Genomic DNA, 23,013 nt, shown 5'->3' on the forward strand with positions numbered 1-23,013 from the left:
TTGGCATCAGAGTAATGATAACCTCATGAAATGAGCTGGCAAATGTTCTCTTCTTCTCTATTTGTTAAGAGATGTTACAAGATTGGTACTACTTGCCCCTTAAATATTTGATAGACATAATCAGTGAAGTCATCTGGGCCTAGACTTTTCTTTGTTGGAATCTTTTCAATGTCTTTGATATCTATGAAATTATTCAAATTTTAAAATTTCTTCTTGAATTTGTTTTTGATCATTTGCATCTCTTAAGGAATTTCTTTGGTTATCTAGATTATTTCATTTATTAGCATTAATATGCTCTTAATATTCTCTTATTATCTGTAGTGATGTCCTGAAGGCTATGTCTGATATGGGTAATTTTTCTTTTAACTTGATGATCGGTTTTATTTTTTAGTTCTTTAGTGTCCACAATATGCATCTTTATTCACAATCTGCCTTCAAAACAATAAACTATTTCACATATAATGTAAGAACCTCAGTGGTTTTTAGTGTGATTTCTTTTGATTCTTTTAAGCTTAAAATTTGCTTGTTTTTCTCATCTAGACTATTCATTTGTATTTTCTTCCATTTTTGTTAGTATTTCTATTAAAGACTTGTTTTGGTTGATAGCATAGCAATTTTATAATGTCTATTTTTATTGAAAAAAAATTCTAGAGACTAACTAGTCTAGAAATAAATGTAATAATTACAGAACATTTTTCCTTTGAAAATTGTACATCCTTCCATTATTTTTCCATTTGTAACCCAATTCATCTCACACATGTCTTGATTTGGGTCTTAAAACTTGAAATTGTTTTGTAAAGCTTTCATAAATCTGGTTCAACTAAGTACAGCATCATTTACGTTGGGGTGAAAGGACCGGACCATCAAGGTTTGAAGGACAGTTTGGATGATGACAGTAACACTTAGGGGTGGGTGAGCAGCACTTCCACACGAGCCTTGAGAGATCATGATTCCATCTCCCACCTGCCATGTGGCCTAGGGCACGTGCTTGTGCTTCTCAGAATCTTAGCCTGCACCTCTGGGAAAGCCAGGGAAGTGTGAGAAGGAAGGGAGAGTGTGCCTGCAAAGCCTTTAGTACCCTCTGTGGCATGAAGAACGATATTAGTTGTCAATATGAATGCAAGTATCAATTAAGCAAATTTGCTAGCTTTTTTCTCTCCCTTATTTGCTCTTCATCATGACTACTTCTCTCATATGCTGAAGAGTAAAAAATGTGGGGGAAATTGTGGGGCCGGCTTAGATGGAAATGTGTACTCATTAACATGGATCCGGTGGAGGGGGGACGGGGGAATGTTTAGGATGAAAAATTAGATCTGCATGAAGTAGACTGCAATTATATTTACAAAACCAGGTGGATAAATATTTGGAATGTTTCAGAAGTATAAAATAGTGAGCTTAATTTATTCATTTATCCTGACTCCTCTTTTGCACTTGACTTCAGTTGAGTGGAATTTTATCAAGTGTTGCTTTTAATAGCAGTTGTCCTCCAAAAGGAAGGAGATTTGAAAGCTATGTTTTTATAAGTTTTCATCTTATAAACTTTTGTCTGTAGGCTGGCCTTAGGCAGTGGTATACTATAGATAGTTTGTATGAGCATAAAAGAGCTAATGGTTAAATCTTCGTGGATTTTGCCAGGTGGCTTGTTAAGTACAGCCACTAATAAAAACTATATACACTTTTGATTAAATAAACTGTTAAAAACAAAGGTGATAAATACTGAAAACTCACTTCCTAATTAATTTACTCTATTTTTTAAATGCGCTCTTAAGATAACTTAGGTCTATTGTGTGTGTACGGTGGTGCATTAGTGGGTGGCTCTTCCCAGCTCCATGTTTAGCGGTCACGTTGGTAGATAGAAATCAGCCACAGTGGAAGTTATTCCACATGAATCAGCAGACAGTGCACCCCTGCTTTTGCCATGAAAGTCTGGAACAAGTTTGCATCTTTTTTGTGTGTATCTAGTTCCTAATAGACATTTTTTTAAGTTGAAGTGAAAGGTCTTGTTAGCTGTGATTGACAGATAATTGTGACCTGCTTGGGAATGGTTAGAATGTTGATACAGATTAATCAGTTTGATTTCGGCAATTTGTACCTTTTACCTTATCATATTTTAAAACCAGATTTCATATTTGCTTTTCAGACCCTGTGCCATGGTTGCCCCTGACATTGAGCTAATCTGTGAAATCATGTTAGTTGCCGAAGGTTTTGTGGACGCACGCTCATTAGCCCGGAAGTTCATTGCATTGTACACGCTCTGCAGGGAGCTGCTCTCCAAGCAGGTGAGAAGTCTTTTGTTACTTTCTCTTGGTTTTTACATCCCATTAAAACAGCTTTTGAAATACCAAGGCTGGGTAATTTATCTTTCAAACTGCAGTTAGACATTTACAAGGATGTTTCTTTTTTCTATAAAATTTTGAAAATCTGTATTTTGACAATTCTTATTTTTTTCCCCCTGAAATTAAGTATGGGCTATTTTAAGTCCCATGTTTAATTTGTCCTTAATACAGTTTTTGCCAATGAGCTTTATGATTTTCTTTAAACTTGGCCGATGTTATAAGTGGAATTTTATGATGCCTCCTTTTCTCGGTGAGAATATTATTTTCTAGTGAGAGAAGGCAAGCGTGTCCATGAGAGCCATTTGTTGGTAATCCTTCATTTGAGAATAAAGAGTTTGCTTTTATTTTTTTTTTTTAACTTTTGCTCACCAGTTCTCTGGTCTCTGAAATGGGTCAAACTTAACTATTTTATTCTCTTAGTCGTCAGCTTCTCACAGTTCCATTGAAGCTGCTGATACACCACAAACATTACACGTGGACTAGCACCGTGATTTTTAAACTCAGCTCTTTGGCTTCCTTTGACTTGGGTCCTTTGACCTTTCGTTAATTCCTAGTGACATTACTTAGCAGCTGTTTCAGAACGAAAGTATTAAAACACCACAGTTTAACCTCCCAGTTACCTGTTCTCATTCTGTAAGTTACCCACTATTGAGGTGAAATTTGGAATCTGAGAGATAAATTTATGTTGTCATCTTAATAACTGAGTTTACATTCTGGGGGGAAGCTATAGTAAATTTAATATGGAAAATGTTGACAATTTGTATGCAAAAAAAAATACAGCATACCAAACAATCGACGTGACCTTCAATTTACATGTATTTATATTTTTCTGTATGTTTCATATACATATAAAGTGACTGGAAAATATTTGTGATATTTAACATTTGTCTCTGGGTAATAAGATTTTTGAGTATTTTTCATTTTCCTCCTTGTTTGTAATATCTTTTTGTTCAGTGATCCCATTTTAATTTCATAAGGGGAAAAGTCAGAAGAAAAAAATGTCATTGACATTAGGAAATGTGGAGTTAGAATTACATATTTTCATTTTTAGTAGTCATTTTTAAACAATTAGAGAGCGTCTCTTATATCTAAGTAATATGATTATTTTTGATGATGAAAGAAATGAAAACAAGTCAGATTTATGACCTCAAAGAATTTCAGAGACTCAGTTTTCATGAAGTAAGAATTGGAATACAGTGGAGTGTGAAAAGATTATCGCAGTTTTAAGGAAGAAAGGAATCAAATTTATGGATGGAGCTTCGGGCAAATGAAGGTGAAGAGGTTAGCCGAAAGCATACATACACAGTATGTCCGTAAAATCATGGTGTACTTTTGACCAGTCACAGGAAAGCAACAAAAGATGATAGAAATGTGAAATCTGCACCAAATAAAAGGAAAACCCTCCCAGTTTCTGTAGGATGATGTGGCAGCATGTGCGCATGTGCAGATGATGACATAACATCATGTATATAGTGGAGCAGCCCATGGCCATGCCGGTGGAGATGTGGACGGTACAGAGGAAAGTTCAGTGTGTTCTGTGGCTCGCTTAATTCGAATCTGTGACCAAAGTGCGACATGAATATTGGCACGTTTATAACGAAGCGCCACCACATAGGAATAACATTACTCGGTGGGATAAGCAGTTGAAGGAAACCGGCAGTTTGGTGGGGAAAGCCCGTTCTGGTAGGCCATCAGTCAGTGACGAGTCTGTAGAGGCTATATGGCAGGGGTCCCCAAACTTTTTACACAGGGGGCCAGTTCACTGTCCCTCAGACCGTTGGAGGGCCAGACTATAAAAAAGAACTATGAACAAATCCCTATGCACACTGCACATATCTTATTTTAAAGTAAAAAAACAAAACGGGAACAAATACAATATTTAAAATAAAGAACAAGTAAATTGAAATCAACAAACTGACCAGTATTTCAATGGGAACTATGCTCCTCTCACTGACCACCAATGAAAGAGGTGCCTCTTCTGGAAGTGCGGTGGGGGCCGGATAAATGGCCTCAGGGGGCCGCATGCGGCCCGCGGGCCATAGTTTGGGGACCCCTGCTATATGGGATAGCTACCTAAGGAGCCCTAAAAAATCTGTGCATGAGCCCACATCGAACTGCACTGAATAGGTATGAAACTGGGAGAGTTTTACTTTTATTTGGTGCAGAATTCACATTTCTATCGTCTTTTGTTGCTTTCCTGTGACTGGTCAAAAGTGCACCATGACCTTACGGACACACTGTATATACAGAACACAGAGATAGAGAAGAGTGGCAGCAGCCAGGCGGGACGAGGGTGGAAGGCAAAGTTGGGGGGGGGCGGGAAGAGGCTTTGCTTGGGGCGGGGTCCAGGGGCACGCTGCAGTGTGGAGATGGTGTGTGTTGAGTTGTCCACTTGAAACCTCTATAGTCTGGCAAACCATGTGAACTCAGTAAATTCTAAAATACATTTTTAAAAATAATAAAAGAATGCTGTGGGAAGCAGAAATTTGCTGGCAGAGGCAGAGAATCTGGCGAGAGAAGCAGGAAGAAGCCGGAGGGACATGGTTGTCATGATTTCAAAGAGGGGAGGGAAATACTACATCGCATTCTTGAAGGATGCATGTATCTGAACTCTTAGCTTTCGGCTTATACATCTCGAATGAGAGACTGTTATTCCCTCACACAATTTTTGAGAAAATTTGCCTGTGTTTTGATTTTAGGATCATTATGATTGGGGACTTCGTGCTGTGAAGTCTGTCTTGGTTGTAGCCGGCTCCCTGAAACGAGGGGACAAAAATAGACCTGAAGATCAGGTAATGCAACACTAATGTGATTTTGTTGAGTAAGTAGCTAAATGGCTTCATAGAAGTGTATACCTGGAGGGTGGGTCATGCATAAAAGGACCTTTAAAAACATAGCATCTGTTTTTAATGTTTGATATTTCGAGGACTGGTATTTTTTTACATTACAAAGACCACAAGAATTCTTGAGGAAAAGGATATGAGTGTAGGAAAGAAAATATGATTTTCTAAGAGCTTTTGAAATGTCAGCTCCAAACAATATTTTGGCAGTCATTATCAACTAATTCAGGAATAGCTGTTTAATTTCCTCTGGGGAACATTTAGAAGGTCTGATTAATCCTGGGGTATTCATCCTGAAAAAGTCAATGAAGACATAATCTAATGGGAGAAAGTACATCCACCTTATAAGATGTTAGTTAGATGGGCATGAAGAATGGAACAGGAATGTTGATCACCAGACACCAGCGAGATGCTTCATTGGTTATTCTGACCTACTAGGGAATTACCCCTCCTAGGAAGAAACAGTAACAGCCACATGTCCATTTTTCTCTATCCAATACTCAGTGAACGCACTGAATATACAGCACTGTGTATACATACAATATGGCTTGAGAAGGTGGGAACAAATAGATCTATCCTGTGATTTTCCTTTTCTGTGAAAGGATATTTATTATGGGATTTTTCTACCTTCTTTTTTTACAATCTCTCCCTTCCTCTCTGTTCCAGTTCATGATGGGGTCAGGATTTTCTTGCATTTATTTGTTCTCCTGCTATGTTATTGCTGTGGTTGAAATGCTTACCTCTTTCTGTACAAGTCATCCTGTTGTTTAAGCTCCTGCTTTTAACATCTAAAACCCTCTTTGGTTTTCAGCCAATATAGAACAAAACCCACACTGAAAATGGTTGAGTTTATTCTTCTGAGATTCTCAGAGTACTTTGAACAAAATGGTCTAATGGGCCTGGTTAACTTACATCCTGGAGTTTGAGGATGGAGGAGAGAAGGGCCCAGACCCTTTCTCAGGATCAGAGCAGATCATTGGTAGGGATGGACCAGAACCTCCTTGGTGACATTAGTCTCAGATTGTCCATGGTACCAGCAGAGCCTTCTCATGTTCTGATCTGTGACCTTGCAAGTGTTCAGTCTCCCTGTGGGTAGAATGCCCTCCCAGTAGAGAACAGTATCGAGCCTCATGCTTCAGATATGAGAATTAAAAATATCTTTAGCTGTTTGGGTGTTTGTTAGACATTGCATTGGCTTTTTAAATAAAGCGTCTTCTCTTTTCTAGGTGCTCATGAGAGCACTAAGGGACTTCAATATGCCTAAGATAGTGACTGACGACATCCCTGTGTTTCTGGGCCTGGTTGGTGACCTGTTTCCCGCCCTTGTTGTGCCCCGGAGGAGGGCGCCTGACTTTGAACAGATGGTCAGGCGGTCCACAGTGGAACTGCACCTGCAGCCCGAGGAGAGCTTCGTCCTCAAGGTAAAGGGAGACTCCCTCGTCCTGGCAGCCCTTAAAATGCACGGTGACAGTCAATGTCGTTTACTGGCACTGGACCAAGACTTCAACTTATGTATTACACTCACCTTAGTATGATTTTGGCATTTACTTGTTTAAAGCATAATATGGCAGTCTATATCAAAGTCAATAGAGCGTGTTGTCTCAATCTGTGAGAAGGTGAAAACACAAATATGGTTAAGTCATGTTTTTAATGTAGGCATCTTTTTCATTAGTTTATAAAATGAAAACACAAATATGGTTAAGTCATGTTTTTAATGTAGGCATCTTTTTCATTAGTTTATAAAATTTTTTGGTTCTTTTTGGTGACATGTACTAAAAAAGTAATTTTGCTCTTTTCTCTTCAGTTTAGAGAAAATAGGAGAAACTCAACTCTGCCCTTCCCATCTGTTTTAAGTTTTCTGGTACACTGGGTGGGGCCAAAGTAGGTTTACTGTTGTTCATATGGAAAATAATACAATAATTAATAAAAAAAATTACAAAAATAAAGTCTGTGTTTCGTGTACTCACAACTGTAAACCTGCTTTTGCCCGATCTTGTATCATATATAATGTTTAATATTGTCAGTGGGGGCTGGCTTGGATTGTAAGGAAAGAATTGGGCAGAAATGAGTAGGTTTTTTTTGGGGGGGGGGTTGTAACAGAGAGAGAGACGGAGAGAGGGACAGATAGGGACAGACAGACAGGAAGGGAGAGAGATGAGAAGCACCAATTCTTCGTTGCGGCTCCTTAGTCTCCTTAGTTGTTCATTGACTGCTTTCTCATATGTGCCTTGACGGGGGGGGGGAGGAGGGGGGGAGGCTGCATCAGAGTGAGTGACCCCTTGCTCAAGCAAGCAACCTTTCAGCTCAAGCCAGTGACCTTAGGGTCATGTCTATGATCCCACGCTCAAGCCAAGCCAGTGACCCCGCGCTCAAGCCAGATGAGCCCGTGCTCAAGCCGGCGACCTTGGGGTTTCGAACCTAGGTCCTCCACATTTCAGTCCGATGCTCTATCCGCTGCGCCACCGCCTGGTCAGGCTGTTTTATTTTTTTTAAACCACAAACTCCTTAAAGGAAGCTAGTGACCGGCTGTTTGTCTGCAGGTTGTCCAGCTTGAAGAGCTGTTGGCCGTGCGGCACTCCGTCTTCGTGGTTGGGAACGCGGGCACGGGGAAGAGTAAGGTACAGTAAATGGTCTGGTGCCTTTCAACCGCAGGAGGAGAAATCTTTTTGAGGGGGTGGAGGGGAGGCTACTTTCAATTCTATTTGCGTTCCTTTCAGTGAAGTCCATCATAATTTTGAGTTAGTACCTGAAATTCTGATACTGTTCTTTGATCAGTTGACTCTGTTTTCCTTTGTGTTGGGGACTGGGAGAGAGTAACAAATAGAACATCCCACTTAAACAGGGAAGGTAAGCTGGGATGAGGAGTGGGCTTTCCACATGAGATATCCGCATCCTAGTCATTCATTTAGATGGAAGCCATCCTGTTTAATGCCTCCTTCAACCATGTGATTCTGCCTGAGTTCTTCTATCCAAAGTTTACATATGGAGGGACTCTAGAACAAGACTCCTGGCCTCAGAGTTGAACTGGCCCTACCCACAGATGTCAACACTTATCTTCTCCAAGTTATCCTGGGTTCTCCTCAGATAATTAAGAAAATCCAACTATTTTCCTTCAGTACTCTCTCAGAATAGAGGACCCTAGAGGGCCAAAACAAAACTTGGGGGGGGGAAGGCAGCAAAACCCACATTTTTGAGGTACCTATTCTGTGTGTTGGGAGGTACCTGTCAGGTGCATTAGGTGTGATATACTCTGCACAGTATGACAGTCCATGGTGGTTATTCCCATTTTTAGTTCCCTGCTTGATTTTGCTTGTTCTTACTGACAGTTCTGGTGACATACTTACTATTTTTTTTTTGGTTGACAGACAGTGTATGCAGAAATGCATGCATTTTAATTCAGGGTGCTTGGGTATGAACATAACTAGTAGCCATCAACCATAAATAATCAGAGTGGGCATAAGAGATTTTATGCCCACGGGTGCATAGGGAACTAGCAAGTATAAATATTTAGATCTGAACCCTGACTGGAACGGTCGTAAAGGAAGGCCCTGTGGAGGGATCTTTGCAGTGAAAAATGTGATAATTGAAATACTAAAGTGGATCACTGAAAGACCTGAAATTATTTTGTTAGGGTAAGTTCCAGATGCGGGCCACGGTTTAAGGAGGGAATAATTAAATTCTGTACTTTTCAGGAGGTTGATGATTTTTGTAAATGTCAGCGTGATATTCCTAAGGCATTCAGCTGCTCTCGCCTTGCCTTTCCCCACTCTGCCTGGTCAGCCTTTCCTGACGCTGATGTAACCAGAGCGCCCAAGACAGGACCGCGCTCTTTCCACCTCCTTGTTCCACAGTGTTTGGCAGTTGCTCTTCAGTCCTTCTGAGCCTGTGCGAAGACCAGGACGGGAACTATCTGAAATAAAACCCGCTGTTTTTGGCAGAGAGAAAAAGGATACTTGGGGCAGATGTTTGGGTTAAGGAGTCAGTTTCTTTTCTTTTTTTTTTTTTTTTGTATTTTTCTGAAGCTGGAAACGGGGAGAGATAGTCAGACAGACTCCCGCATGCGCCCTACCGGGATCTACCCAGCACGCCCACCAGGGGCGATGCTCTGCCCACCAGGGGGCAATGCTCTGCCCCTCCGGGGCGTCGCTCTGCCACGACCAGAGCCACTCTAGCTCCTGGGGCAGAGGCCAAGGAGCCATCCCCAGCACCCGGGCCATCCCTGCTCCAATGGAGCCTTGGCTGCAGGAGGGGAAGAGAGAGAGAGGAAGGAGGAGGGGTGGAGAAGCAAATGGGTGTTTCTCCTATGTGCCCTGGCCGGGAATCGAACCAGGGTCCCCCTCACGCCAGGCCGACGCTCTACCACTGAGCCAACCTGCTAGGGCCAGGAGTCAGTTTCTTAAACAGACATATATTAGGCCCCCGTCCTGTGAGCTCTTCTCCAAGAGGCTTCTCCTCATCAGGCATTCTCAGCCTCAGCACTACGGACATTCTGGACCAGATGGCGCTTTGTCGCTGGGCCTGTCCTGTGTCTTGTGGGATGTTTAGCAGCATCCCTGGCCCTTGATCATGGGATGCCCAGTAGCACGCCCTCTTCCTGGAGTTCAAGACAATCTGCTGTTGAGAACTACTGCTCCAGGTCACTAGATCTCAAAGCTGGTCCAGGCCAGCATCACAGGCACCAGCTGGGACCTCATTAGAAATGCAGGTCATCAGTCCCACCCCAGACCTGCTGACTCAGAAACTCTGAGATTGAGTCCCGCAGTCTGTGTTTTAACATCCTCAGTCTAAGCCATTCTGACGCAAGCTAAATTTGGGGCACAATCTAAACAATACAGGCAGAGTGGTTTTTAGTAGCATGAACAGGAACACTTACTTACATGTAGTTTGTCACTTTACATACATGGTTACCAATCTCAAATGGTAGAGTGACTTTCTCTAGTCTACATTGTTCAGAAAATCAGGTGAACGGATCCTAAGGGATCACAGGATTAAACTTTTCAAGATGATAAGGAAAATGTACACGTGCAAATTTTTCCCGTTCTGAATCTTAAAATACATAGACTATCAGGGAACATATAATGAATAAGGAAAATTCTTCAAAATCTTCTGCTTCCCATTCGGATTGCGCTAGTATTAATTTTCTTGGCTTTCTTTTTTTTCTTCTTCTTCTTTCCTTCAGATTTTGAGAACGCTGAACCGAACATATGTTAACATGAAACGAAAACCCATTTGGAATGACTTAAACCCTAAAGCTGTGACAACAGACGAACTCTTTGGTTTCATACATCACGCTACCCGAGAATGGAAAGATGGCAAGTAGTATTTCCCCTTTTGAAGTGCTAAAAATTTCTCATTTTTATCCAGAAAACCATTTCTCAGTTCAAGCCAATTTTAGTCACAGTTGTAGATTTACTAGATTTACTGTTTATGCGTTGGCATTACTGGAGATAGAGCAGCTCACAACGGCATTTATAACCTATAAATTCAAGCTAGATTTGAATAAGTGGTCAATTTGCAATCAGCAGGTTTGTGCTCAGAGCTGTGTATTTTACCCCACGTCAGTGGTGTCAGGGCTCTGTGATAGCCACGGAAGAAGCCGACATGAGTGCCTCGGGGAACACTCACGAGGTACCTGATCTGACATAGAAGACACTGAGTTCCAGGCAGGCACTGTTCTAGGTGCCAGGAACAGAAGTCAGTGGGACCTGTTCCTTGCCTTGAAAATATTTGCAGACAAGCCAACTCCTTTGCTAAAATGTTGTTATTACTTCTCATTTCATTAAATGTCCTTGGCGTCACCTTTGAGTCCTTTCCCCATTTCACACTCTACCTTCAACTTTATAGCAGATCCTCTAGTCCAGGGGTCCCCGAACTACGGCCCCCTGAGGCCATTTATCCGGCCCCCGCCACACTTCCGGAAGGGGCACCTCTTTCATTGCTGGTCAGTGAGAGGAGCACATTGACCATCTCATTAGCCAAAAGCAGGCCCATAGTTCCCATTGAAATACTGGTCAGTTTGTTGATTTAAATTTACTTGTTCTTTATTTTAAATATTGTATTTGTTCCCGTTTTGTTTTTTTACTTTAAAATAAGATATCTGCAGTGTGCATAGGGATTTGTTCATAGTTTTTTTGATAGTCCAGCCCTCCAACGGTCTGAGGGACAGTGAACTGGCCCCCTGTGTAAAAAGTTTGGGAACCCCTGCTCTAGTCTTTAGTTTTAAAATGCATATTGTATTTTAGTATTTCTCTGCAGCTGCCATTTAGTCCAATTGGTCTCCTTGTAGTTAACTTTCCATACAGCAGACAGAGGGCGCTCTTTTTCTTTTAAGATTTTATTTATTTTATGGTGATGGGGGTGGGGTGGAGGGAAGGAGCAAGAAGTACCAACTCATAGTTGCTTCACTTTATTTGTTCATTGCTAGCTTGTCATATGTGCCTTTACTGGGCAAGCCCAGGGTTTTGAACCAGTGACCTCAGCATTCCTGGTCAATACCCTTATCACTGGCCCTGGCCAGTTGGCTCAGTGGTAGAGTGTCAGCCCAGTGTGTGGATGTCCCGGGTTCAATTCCTGATCAAGGCACACAGGAAAAGAGCCCATCTGCTTCTCCACCCCTTCCCCTCTCACTTCTCTCTCTCTCTCTCTCTCTCTCTCTCTCTCTCTCTCCTGTAGCCATGGCTTGATTGGAGCAAGTTGGCCCCAGAATGGCTCCATGTCCTCTGCCTCAGGTGCTAAGAAGAGCTTGGTTGCTGAGCAATGGAGCAATGCCCTAGATGGGCAGAACATTGCCCCCTAGTGGGCTGCTGGGTGGATCCCGGTTGGGCACATGTGGGAATCTGTCTCTCTGCCTTCCTGCTTCTCACTTCAGAAAAATACAAAGAAGAAAAAAATTACTCTTAGCTTTATATCTTTTTTTTTTTTTTTTTAAAGAACTGTGGTGGGAAGGGAATAATACCAGTTTATTCTGAAAATCCATGGAAGCTATTCAAGTCATGCTGGCTTTTTTGAATCATGTTGCCATGTTCTACAAAGTTGCTTATTTTTACACAAAATAGTTCACAGAGAAACAGAACCTTCCATATACATGCATTAAACCATTTTTCACCATAGTATTATATACTTGAGTTGTGAAAAATCAACTATTAGATACATCATGTAACATATACAATACTTAAATATGGAGTAACAGCAAAAAGGACTATGAATTTAAAAAAATTTTTTATATAGATATCATGTGAAATAATGATAATAACTTAATATAATCCCAATGATCAAAGGTTTCCAGGAAGTTTATAACACTTCTAAATACTTTATTTTAAAGATTTTATTGATTTTAGAGAGAGGAGAGTGAGAGAGAAATGGTGAGGGAAAGCAGGAAGCATCAACTCATAATAGTTGTTTCCTGTATGTGCCTTGACCCGGCAAGCCCAGGGTTTCGAACCGGCAACTTCAGTGTTCCATGTTGACGCTTTATCCACTGTGCCACCACAGGCCAGGCACACTTCTAAATACTTTAGCTTTAGAATTATGTCCCTTGAATGTTGTTATAGAAAAATGGAGAAGGTGAAATAAACTAATGTTCAACTTAAAATAGATACTAAAGGTATGTGCATAAAAAAGGATAATGTCTTTATTTGGTGTAAGTTTTGAGTTTCATGTGTGCTACCTTTTATCAATTCCCACAACTGTTCTTCAAGGAAGTTACTATCATCTTTATTTGACACACAGGGAAACTCATTCAGGTTGCGGAACCTTTTCACAAAAGTGGAACTTGCCCCTTTGGTCTAGAGCCCAGGTATGGCTAGAAAGGTAGGACACATTGCCCGCCAGAGAGAAGCAACAAGTTTGCAGCAAATTTATATATTTAATGAGAGAGCTTCCAATAGAAAAAAAAAACAGCTCTCCACTCCACCATATATATATTTAATATACTGTATATGGATATAAACGTATATGATGAGAATGATGATGTAGGTTTCTATGAACAGGATCACCAAGGAAGTCTCTGATGTGACATTGACCAGACACCTCAGTAATATAAGGGAATAGGCTGTGCAGATACTTTTTAGTGTTGCTGATGGTGGGAACTTGACATGGTACATGAGTGTTTACTATTAATTTAAAGGTCTCTTCTCGTCCATTCTGCGAGAACAAGCAAATCTTACGCATGATGGCCCAAAATGGATCATCTTGGATGGAGATATCGATCCCATGTGGATTGAATCACTAAATACGGTTATGGATGATAACAAGGTGGGTCCGTGATAAGCCTTAACCAGAACACCTGCAGTGCATTAAGAGTCCTATTCACTTGTCGATTATGGTATTGGTTTTTAAGTATTAAGCCTGATGTTCATTATATAGTTACTGTTTTGATACGTGACACTTTCCTGCGAATTCTTTTCATTTTACTGTTAAAGAATTTAAGTGAATCTGTTTTTTCTTGTCTGTATAAATTTAGCCATCTTTAAAAAGATCTGTGTAGTCAAGATTTTAGCTCATATACATTTTACCATTTTTGTAGAGCTAGGCATAAATTCTTACATCTTATCTTTAAGGAAGGAATACTTGGATAATAAAGGACAAATTTGAAATAGTTCCCGTGGCTTCCGATGGAGTATAAATGCATTCCTAAGCATTTTGTCATGGTTAACTCAGCATTCCCAGCAAAATCAAAGGATGATGGTAAAGGCCCGTGAGATGCCACTTAAGCAACACCAGGCCTGCTGTTAGGGTCAGGAGAGAGAAATCAGAAATGCTCACTACTATAGGATAGAATTAGTTACCTCCTTTAAACTAACAGTAATCACTGCTTTCTGAACTAAGACATTATTTATCATAAAACTTAATACTTGCATGAGTTTCTACAGGAAAACTGATAACTGTGGTATTTCAGATTATAAAGTTTATTTTTGTGGTGTTCAGGCCTTTTCATGTGGTCAACTCTTAGAACAAATGTCTTGTATTTAGTAATAATTTCCACAGTTATTAAAAGATTAACATCAGCAGATCCATGTTGGTGAATTTGTTCCTCAGGGGTCAGTAAGCTCCTCCGGAATAAACTGAGATCTTCATTCAAACGGTAGGACTTCTAACCCAGGACAGTGAGCTCATAGCCTTTGGCACTTCTGCTGGAGGAAGTACTTTGTGTTGCTATGGCAAACTGGCAGTGTTGCTCGGCTGCAGAATGACAGGGCGTCTTTATGCTGTGCTCCTCTGTCCAGGTGCTGACCTTGGCCAGCAACGAGCGCATAGCCCTCACTCCCTCCATGAGGCTGCTCTTTGAGATCCATCACTTAAGGACAGCAACCCCGGCTACTGTTTCCAGAGCTGGCATTCTGTATGTGAACCCTCAGGATTTGGGATGGAATCCGTGAGTATTGTTTTTGTAAAAATTGTGATAAAATAGACGTAATATAAAATTGACCATTTTAACCATTTTTTTTCTTCTTTTCCAAGCGAGAAGAGGGAGATAGATTTCCGCATTGCACCCTGACTGGGATCCACCCAACAACCCCCATCTGGGCCTGATGCTCTGCCCCTTTGGGGCCATGCTTGCAACTGAGCTATTTTTAGTGCCTGCAATGGAGGCTCCATGGAACCATCCTCAGTGCTTGGGGCCATTGCACTGGAATCAATTGAGCCCTGGCTGTGGGAGGAGAATAGAGAGAGAGAAAGAGCGGTGAGGGGTGGAGAAGCAGATGGTCACTTCTCCTGTGTGTCATAAGCAGGAATTGAACCTGGAACTTCCACATGCTGGGTTGACGCTCTACCACTGAACCAACTGGCCAGGGCCCATTTTAACCATTTTTAAGTGTACAGTTCATTAGCATTCAGTGAACTGTACATACAGTTCAATACTACATTCACTTTGTTGTCCAGCCATCACCACCAACCATCTTCATAACTAGTTTTATCTTCCCTAACTGAAGCCCCATACCCATTAAACAGTGACTTCCCGGTCCCTACTGCCTCAGCCCCTTTCTATTTGAATACTCTAGGTAATGCTCGTAAATAGAAGCATACAATCATTGTCCTTTGGTTACGGGCTTATTTCACTTAGCACGATGTCTTCAAGGTTCATCTCTGTTAGAGCACATGCCAGAACTTCCTTTCTTTCTAAGGCGGAACGATACCCCATTGTATGTGTGTACACATTTTGTTCGTTTATTCATTTGTCAACAGGCACTTGAGCTGCTTCTGTCTTTTGGCTGTTGCAAATAATGCTCCTACGAACATGGGCACACAGATGCCTTTTTGAGTTCCTACTTTGAATTATTTTGGCTATATACTCAGAAGTGGAAGTAATAGATCGTATGGTAGTTCTATTTTCATTCTTTAGAACAACTACCATACTATTTTCCATGGCGACTGTACCATTTTACATTCCCACCAACAGTGCCCAAGGATTCCAGTTTCTGCATGTCTCACCAGAACTTGTGCTCTATTTGTCTTTATAACAGCCGTCCTAGTGGGTGTGAAATGGTATCTCATTTCAGTTTGGAGTTGTGTTTTCATAATGATGAGTTATGTGGAGCATCTTTTCATGTCTTTATTGACCCAACTGTATATTTTCATTGGAGAAATGCCTATTTCAGTCCTTTGCCTATTTTTAAACATAGTTGTTTGGTTTTGTTGTTCTTGCGACCATTTCTACTTTTCATCTTTTGAAGAAAGTGTTAGCAATGAAATTTAAAGCTGGTTAATTAGGCTAATTGAAAGATAATTAAATTAGCACCTGTATGCCTTTGTCGTTTTTAGTTGGACATTACCCTGTTCATACCCTGTATATGTTTAAACAAATTGGTATTTGTTGAAGAAGTGAATAAGTAATAATAGGTCATATGGATCCCTTAGATAGAAACATAGCATTTAGTGAGCGTAGGTATGTCTGTATGTATACATACAATATGCATACATGACCAGTGGTAATGCTTTGGTTTAGAACAAGTTCATGTGCCCACTCGCTTCCTCTTCACTGGCTCCCAGCTCCCAGAATTCATCCAGGTGGTCACTTGGCACCTCCGTTAGCATTTCCTGTGTGAGCCGTAGAACATCGGAGCTCTGCCTGTGAACCCCTGCTTGGGGCCGGTGAGTTTCTCGTGTCAGATGCGTCTGTACCCTCCACGGGGCTCTGTGCCCCAGAGGCTGTCCTGTGTGGACCATGTCCAGGGGCTCCTTGCCCGGTGGATTCTGGTCACTTTGTTCGGTGAGGAGGCCTGGTAGGAAATGGGAGGGAGAGAAGAGATGAGGTCAGGCCTTCTATTCCCGACTCCTTCCCACAGGGTGCCGGTGTCGTTCAGTTGCGGGCCACAGCTTCTCCTCATTCTCTCCCTGAGATTGTCTCCTCCCGGGCTCAGGCAGTCCTTCACTCTCCTGTCCTTGTGGGCACGGGTGCAGTGACCATTCCTCAGTTATTACCCCACGGCACGGCTCTCTTCCTTCCTGTGTCCCTGCTGCATGCCCACACCTTGGTCCGGAGTCCTTCTGTTCTCTCGATTCTTCCTATAGCCTAATTTGAGTGCACCTGTGCCCTGCAAATGCGTGATGGATGCAGTCTTCCTGGCTGCTTTTTCTGTGTGATTTGCTCACTGCAAGTCTCCTCCCTTAATTCCACAGCAGAGGAGAGCCGTGTTCAGGCTTGTGTGCTGAGCAAAGTTAGTCATTTTCCCTCCAAATTTCCCATTTACTCCAGTAATTTCCTCTGTAGCTTTAAAAAAATATCAAGCATCAAAGCAAGGGTTCTACATTGCATCTAATTTTCTCTATTGTATATATATTTTATGGGCCTCAGCTCTTTCTTTTGTGACATTTTCAGTTTTGAAGAGAACAAGATAGATGTCTCAGAGAACCACCCACTGGTGGTTGCAAAGTGGTGATTCCCTAATTCAGTCATTGTATCTACCTGTATTGGGTGACACTTTTCTGTAAAAAGCTTTTCCTCTTCCATTTCTTTTCTTACTCCTTCCCTTTCTTTTTTCTCTTTTTCCTTTTTTTTTAAGGAGTATTTTCTAATCGTGACTTCTTTTGTTTAGGTTCAGTGGGTAATAGTTCATTCCCCACATTATTCTTTTGTCTGCTCATATCCCAGATTTTGCCAGCAGGAACCCATTCATACCAGCCCTTTCTGTGTTGTTTTTTTTTTTTCTTTTTACAAAGTCTTTGAGCACTTTGCTTTCTGCCGAAACAAGAGCCTTCTGGCTTATCTCAGACCGTCCCTTACCTGACGCCTGATTCAGCCATTTCTCCAAAGAACCTGGTGGTATTTGGAATCCGAGACAGGAAGCTAGCTGTGTTCATAGCCATGCCGTCCATGCTTCTGGGCTTTTTCAGTGAGCAGAATTAGGAAATAGATGTTCTTGCCTCATATTGTGAGAACTGATAAGACATTACAGATAGAAGAAGTTATGAAATACTGTGTTTATCGTATCTCTGTGGGGTTCCATTTAAAGACTAAAGATAGTGCCATTGTCACACAGGCTTCCTGGAATACTAAAATTCACTGAGCTAGTTTTTTGTTTTTTGTTTTTTGTTTGTTTGTTTGTTTTTTCTGAAGCTGGAAACGGGGAGAGACAGTCAGACAGACTCCCGCATGCGCCCGACCGGGATCCACCCGGCACACCCACCAGGGGGCGATGCTCTGCCCCTCTGGGCCGTCGCTCTGCCGCGACCAGAGCCACTCTAGCACCTGAGGCAGAGGCCAAGGAGCCATCCTCAGCACCCGGGCCATCTTTGCTTCAATGGAGCCTTGGCTGCGGGAGGGGAAGAGAGAGACAGAGAGGAAGGAGAGGGGGAGGGGTGGAGAAGCAAATGGGCGCTTCTCCTATGTGCCCTGGCCAGGAATCGAACCTGGGTCCCCCGCACGCCAGGCCGATGCTCTACCGCTGAGCCAACCGGCCAGGGCCCACTGAGCTAGTTTTAAAACTAAGTTTATGTCCATACTTTATCGATAGGGAGCATACCAGGTCAAACAACATCCTTAAAATCATACCAGCGTGTGACTTGCTATAGAAATCAAACACTATTTCATTTTAATTCTGAGTTCTAAGTTTACTGGAAGAATCCTGGATAGTTCATAGGTGTCTGTTGAGATAGAAGTAGAGGAAGGCATAGGAATTAGAAGATAATTTCTGAAAATTCTGACTAGCAAGAATTTTTTTTCTAGTAGAAAGGGATGAAAATGCATAGAAAGGGGAAAAAACATACAGGCAAATAATTATTTAAATTTATTCATAATTATTTAAATCATTTAATTATTATTTACAGTGAACATTATATTGAAAATGGAATCTACCAAACTGTATACTCTTAGCTTGTAAGCAATGATAGAGTTGGGAATATCTCCAGAATCTAGTCAGATTCCAAAAGAGATAACTGGAAAGTAACTTCCAGGAGCCACAACTTCAGATTGTTGTTTTTTTTTTTCCTCTGTTACATTGACATAAAACATCCTTTCGGCTCTATCTCGCTAACTCTCCCACCTGCATTAGATGAGCTTGTCTTCTGCCGCCATATCCCCATCCTCTTGTTTTTGGATACTGTAAGTACAGGGTGGGGCAAAAGTAGGTTTACAGTTGTGTGTTCGTGAAACAGTTTATTCCTGTGTTATTATTTACTAATTACTGAACAACTGTAAATGTACTTTTTTTTTTTTTTTTGTATTTTTCTGAAGCTGGAAATGGGGAGAGACAGTCAGACAGACTCCCACATGCACCCGACCGGGATCCACCCGGCATGCCCACCAGGGGCAAGGCTCTGCCCACCAGGGGGCGATGCTCTGTCCCTCCGGGGCGTCGCTCTGCTGCGACCAGAGCCACTCTAGCGCCTGGGGCAGAGGCCAAGGAGCCATCTCCAGCGCCCGGGCCATCTTTGCTCCAATGGAGCCTCGGCTGCGGGAGGGGAAGAGAGAGACAGAGAGGGAGGAGAGGGGGAGGGGTGGAGAAGCAAATGTGCACTTCTCCTGTGTGCCCTGGCCGGGAATCGAACCCGGGACTTCTGCACGCCAGACTGACGCTCTACCGCTGAGCCAACCGGCCAGGGCCCTGTAAATGTACTTTTGCCTCACCCTGTATTTGTGAACATAAAGGTTCAGAGATGATGGACATAACACGGCTGAGGGGCGATGTCCTAGCGTCTGACGTCTCCGTCCAGGACGCTGAGAATGGTAAGAGAGCCCGACGCTGGCCGTGAGGGGCGAGTTACGGAGAACTGTCACATGTGTCCCTGCTGTGCCCGCCAGGACAGGTTCCAGACTATTGATTGACTAAAAAAAAAAAAAAAAAGATTTTGAGAAGCCTGAAAATTTTTGACTACCTAGCTAGTTGCCAAACTACAGGATTTTAGACTGCGTGTGATACACCGATAGCACTCCTGGGGGTGGCCATAGCAACAGAGCTGATTGTGTGGAACATGCTGGCAAATGCTGGGGAGACAGCCACTGTTAGTGACCGAGATGTTGGCAGCAAGGCGAGGCATTCGGCGGCATGATGGCGCTCTGTCCTGCGGCCGTATGTCATTCTCACTTGTGTCATATGACGGCAGTATGTTTCATTTGGTCATGTTCAAATCTGTAGAATTATTTTTTAATCGTAACTTTTTTATGAAGTAGGAAAGAATTCCCCAGAAGTACAGATCTGTATCTCCTGCTTTTGCCATTGCTGCAGATAATAATCTCTCCTTCTAAAATTGCTGTCTTTTTATTCCAAACTCTAAAAATATAGTGGTAATTTATATGTGAAATGATGAACTGTCTGTATTTACCAGTATAGACTTCTTTTTTATGATACTTCCTTTGCTCTATGGTGGTGTTGACCCCTAGCAGAGGTCATTTGGGAGCTTTTTTTTTCCCCAGGCAAATTCAGCTCTTACCATGTCTCCTGATTTGCTTGAACTCACTTCCTTACTTGAGTAGTGTCATTTATTCATGGGCTCGGTAGGTTTATTTCTCACAGAGAGGCTTTGGCTACTGGCACTGTGGGTCAATGAAGTCGCCATTGCCTGTCCCCTGAGTGCAAAGCCCCTTTTCCCATCTGGGGCTGTGATGAGGCTACAGCTGCCAGTTCTCTCTGCGCAGCCCTCCGCTCCCACAGAGACTTTGCTGGGAGGTGGGAGTGGGATGTGTCACACTCGCCACCGTGCTGGCTGCCACCTGTTATGCCCTGTGGGGCACTGCTGCCTTTTGGAGATGCACAGCAGGGCAGTCAGGAGCTGAACCCAATCTCCCAGTTCCACCAACTCTGTGCTGATGAGTAACATTACTGAAAATTTGTTATATGTTAAATATTAACCTAAGAATTTTATACGTGAGAACTTGTTTAATCCTCAGAAGTCTGTATTATCATCATCTGCACTGACAGATGAGAAACATGAGGCACAGAGAGGTTAAGTAACTTGCCCAAGGTAACAAAGTTAAAAAGTGGTGGAGGCCCTGGCCGGTTGGCTCAGTGGTAGAGCGTCAGCCTGGCATGCAGAAGTCCCGGGTTTGATTCCCGGCCAGGGTACACAGGAGAGGCACCCATCTGCTTCTCCACCCCCCCTCTCCTTCCTCTCTGTCTCTCTCTTCCTCTCCCACAGCCGAGGCTCCATTGGAGCAAAAGATGGCCCGGGCACTGGGGATGGCTCCTTGGCCTCTGCCCCAGGCGCTAGAGTGGCTCTGGTTGCGACAGAGCAATGCCCTGGATGGGCAGAGCATCGCCCCCTGGTGGGCGTGCCAGGTGTATCCGGTCGGGCGCATGCGGGAGTCTGTCTGACTGCCTCCCCATTTCCAGCTTCAGAAAAAAAAAAAAGTGGTGGAGCTGGGATACAGATCCAGGCACTGTGACTCCAGTGTTCCCCTCCTCCTCCTCCCTGAAGGCTCTCGTCCCCACCCCACCCCATCCTGCCCCGCCCCACCCCACCCCACCCCACCCCATCGACAATAAGCTCTGGACACTAGGATCCCACTTCTGGCAGCTGGTGTGCAGTACGAGGAGTAGCTGAGGGGCAGGTGTGGCCTTTCAGCCTTCGTCCCCGGTAACAGCACCTGTTGTCCCTTGTTTTGTGGTGCCCACTGTCACCATCACCCAGGTGTGCTCTCTCTACTTACCAGCATGCATCTGAACTTCAACTGGAAACCATTCCTGTGGACCTGAAAAGCTTTGACAGTTCATATTTTATAAATCTAACAATAGTGTGAAGGTAGTTGAATATTCAATAAAACCCTATTGTGAAACCTTGCAAAAATCAAAGGGAGCCTTTTGTAAGATAATCATCTTGCCTTAATGTCTTTTGATACTGAAAATGTGAAATCCGACTTTCTTGAAGCAAGATATCGTTGCAATTGGGCTGGTCGCATGGCTTCTCTGCTGAGAGCTAAGTGTGTTTATTACCACTGCTTCCTATTGAATGAGAACTTGGTGAGCAGTTATTTTTCATTTAACGTCATACATTTTCACCCCAGAGACTACTGTGGGTGCTGCTAAGCCGTGCTTCATCTCATTGATAAGTATTGTTTTATTAATAAGTTAGAGATATTGTATCAACATGGATAACATTGTATAAGCTTCAGATGAACACACAGTACCCAAGAAGAAAATGCCATTCAGAGCCAGGTGTTGGAAATACATTATTATCAGCTATCCAGTTATAGTTACATGCAGTCCTGCAGAAAAAGAGGGGCTTTGAAGTAGCCCCTGTGAAATGTTAACCTTTTTATTTTGTAACTGATTTCTCATCACTAAATAACTGATGCCAAGATTAGTCAAGAACAATCCCAAGCTGTTTTCAAAAATAAGGCCAACCCTATGGGGAAGGTTTCAGCCCTCCCAAAGTAACCAACTGCACCTCCTTGTAAATGCTCGGTAGTGGCCTACTTATAGTCTATTATATGTGGCTTCTAAGCGCTGGTAGGAGTTTCTTTTACATTCTTTTTATTAAGGTAAAAATGGCTATTGAAACAAGTTTTTAAAGGGTCATTTAAAAATATTTGCAGCTTTAGAAATAGAACAAGCTCACTAAGCACGTCCCTGAAGTGTAGCCCCAAGCTGTGTGGACAGGGGAAGCTTTGGAGTTGGTGAAGTTCTGCTTTTTCAAGCTCAGGGTTCACTAAAAAGCTTCTCTGTCTTCTTTTTCAGGTATGTGGCCAGCTGGATAGACAGAAGGCCACATCAGTCAGAAAAGGCCAATCTAACTATTCTGTTTGATAAATACGTCCCTGCGTGCCTGGATAAGCTGAGAATGAGCTTTAAAACCATCACCTCGATCCCAGAGACCAGCCTGGTGCAGGTTTGCCTCCCATTCCATTGTGTGACGTTCTGGTTGTGATGGAGGTGTGGTCGGCCAAGACAGCAGACTGTTTGATGGAGGAGGTGAAGGGATTCCTGGCGCTGAGGCGTCTCCACCCCGCAGTCTCTAACCCCCCGTGTTCCCCAGGGGTTTCTACAGACCCCGTCACATACCTGCCACGTTCTGTTATTGTTAGGGTTTCTAGTCTCTTTCACAAGATTGTGAACTAGGGGCTGAAGTCACCTTTTATTCATGTTTATATCTCCAGAGGTTTACGTGGTGACAAGCATATAGTAGGTGCTGAATATGTCTTTATGGAATCATGTGCTCCTCCCAGGTAGATTTGAATAGAATAAGAAGAACAGCGTTTTAACAGCCTTATTTATTTTTCTCTATCCTAAGTAACTAGTCCAAAGAAGATGCTCCGTATGTTTTCTGAATTCAGAAAATTGATGTAATTAAAGACATTGGCAGTCAAACAAGGTGATGCTTCTCTCTTCCTCCGTCTCTCCTTCTCTCTCCCCTCCCTTTCTTCCTCTGTCCCTCCTTCCCCTCTCCTCCTCCTCTCTCCCTCA

General features: G+C 42.7%; 1 protein-coding gene across 3 annotated transcripts in view; it reads left to right on the forward strand.

Moving 5' to 3' along the window:
• DNAH11 (dynein axonemal heavy chain 11) overlaps positions 1-23,013 on the forward strand; it is a 286,917-nt gene that overhangs the window by 115,865 nt on the left and 148,039 nt on the right. The window contains exons 36-43 of one of the 3 annotated variants that reach the window (XM_066240541.1): positions 2,141-2,279; positions 5,036-5,128; positions 6,403-6,597; positions 7,717-7,794; positions 10,356-10,488; positions 13,302-13,429; positions 14,401-14,549; positions 22,288-22,438. In XM_066240541.1, the coding sequence (XP_066096638.1) occupies positions 2,141-2,279; positions 5,036-5,128; positions 6,403-6,597; positions 7,717-7,794; positions 10,356-10,488; positions 13,302-13,429; positions 14,401-14,549; positions 22,288-22,438 (1,066 nt within the window). The other 2 variants (XM_066240539.1, XM_066240540.1) reach the window with 2 other exon arrangements.

This window comes from Saccopteryx bilineata, chromosome 7, assembly GCF_036850765.1.
Source record: "Saccopteryx bilineata isolate mSacBil1 chromosome 7, mSacBil1_pri_phased_curated, whole genome shotgun sequence".
Taxonomy (NCBI): Eukaryota; Metazoa; Chordata; class Mammalia; order Chiroptera; family Emballonuridae; genus Saccopteryx; species Saccopteryx bilineata.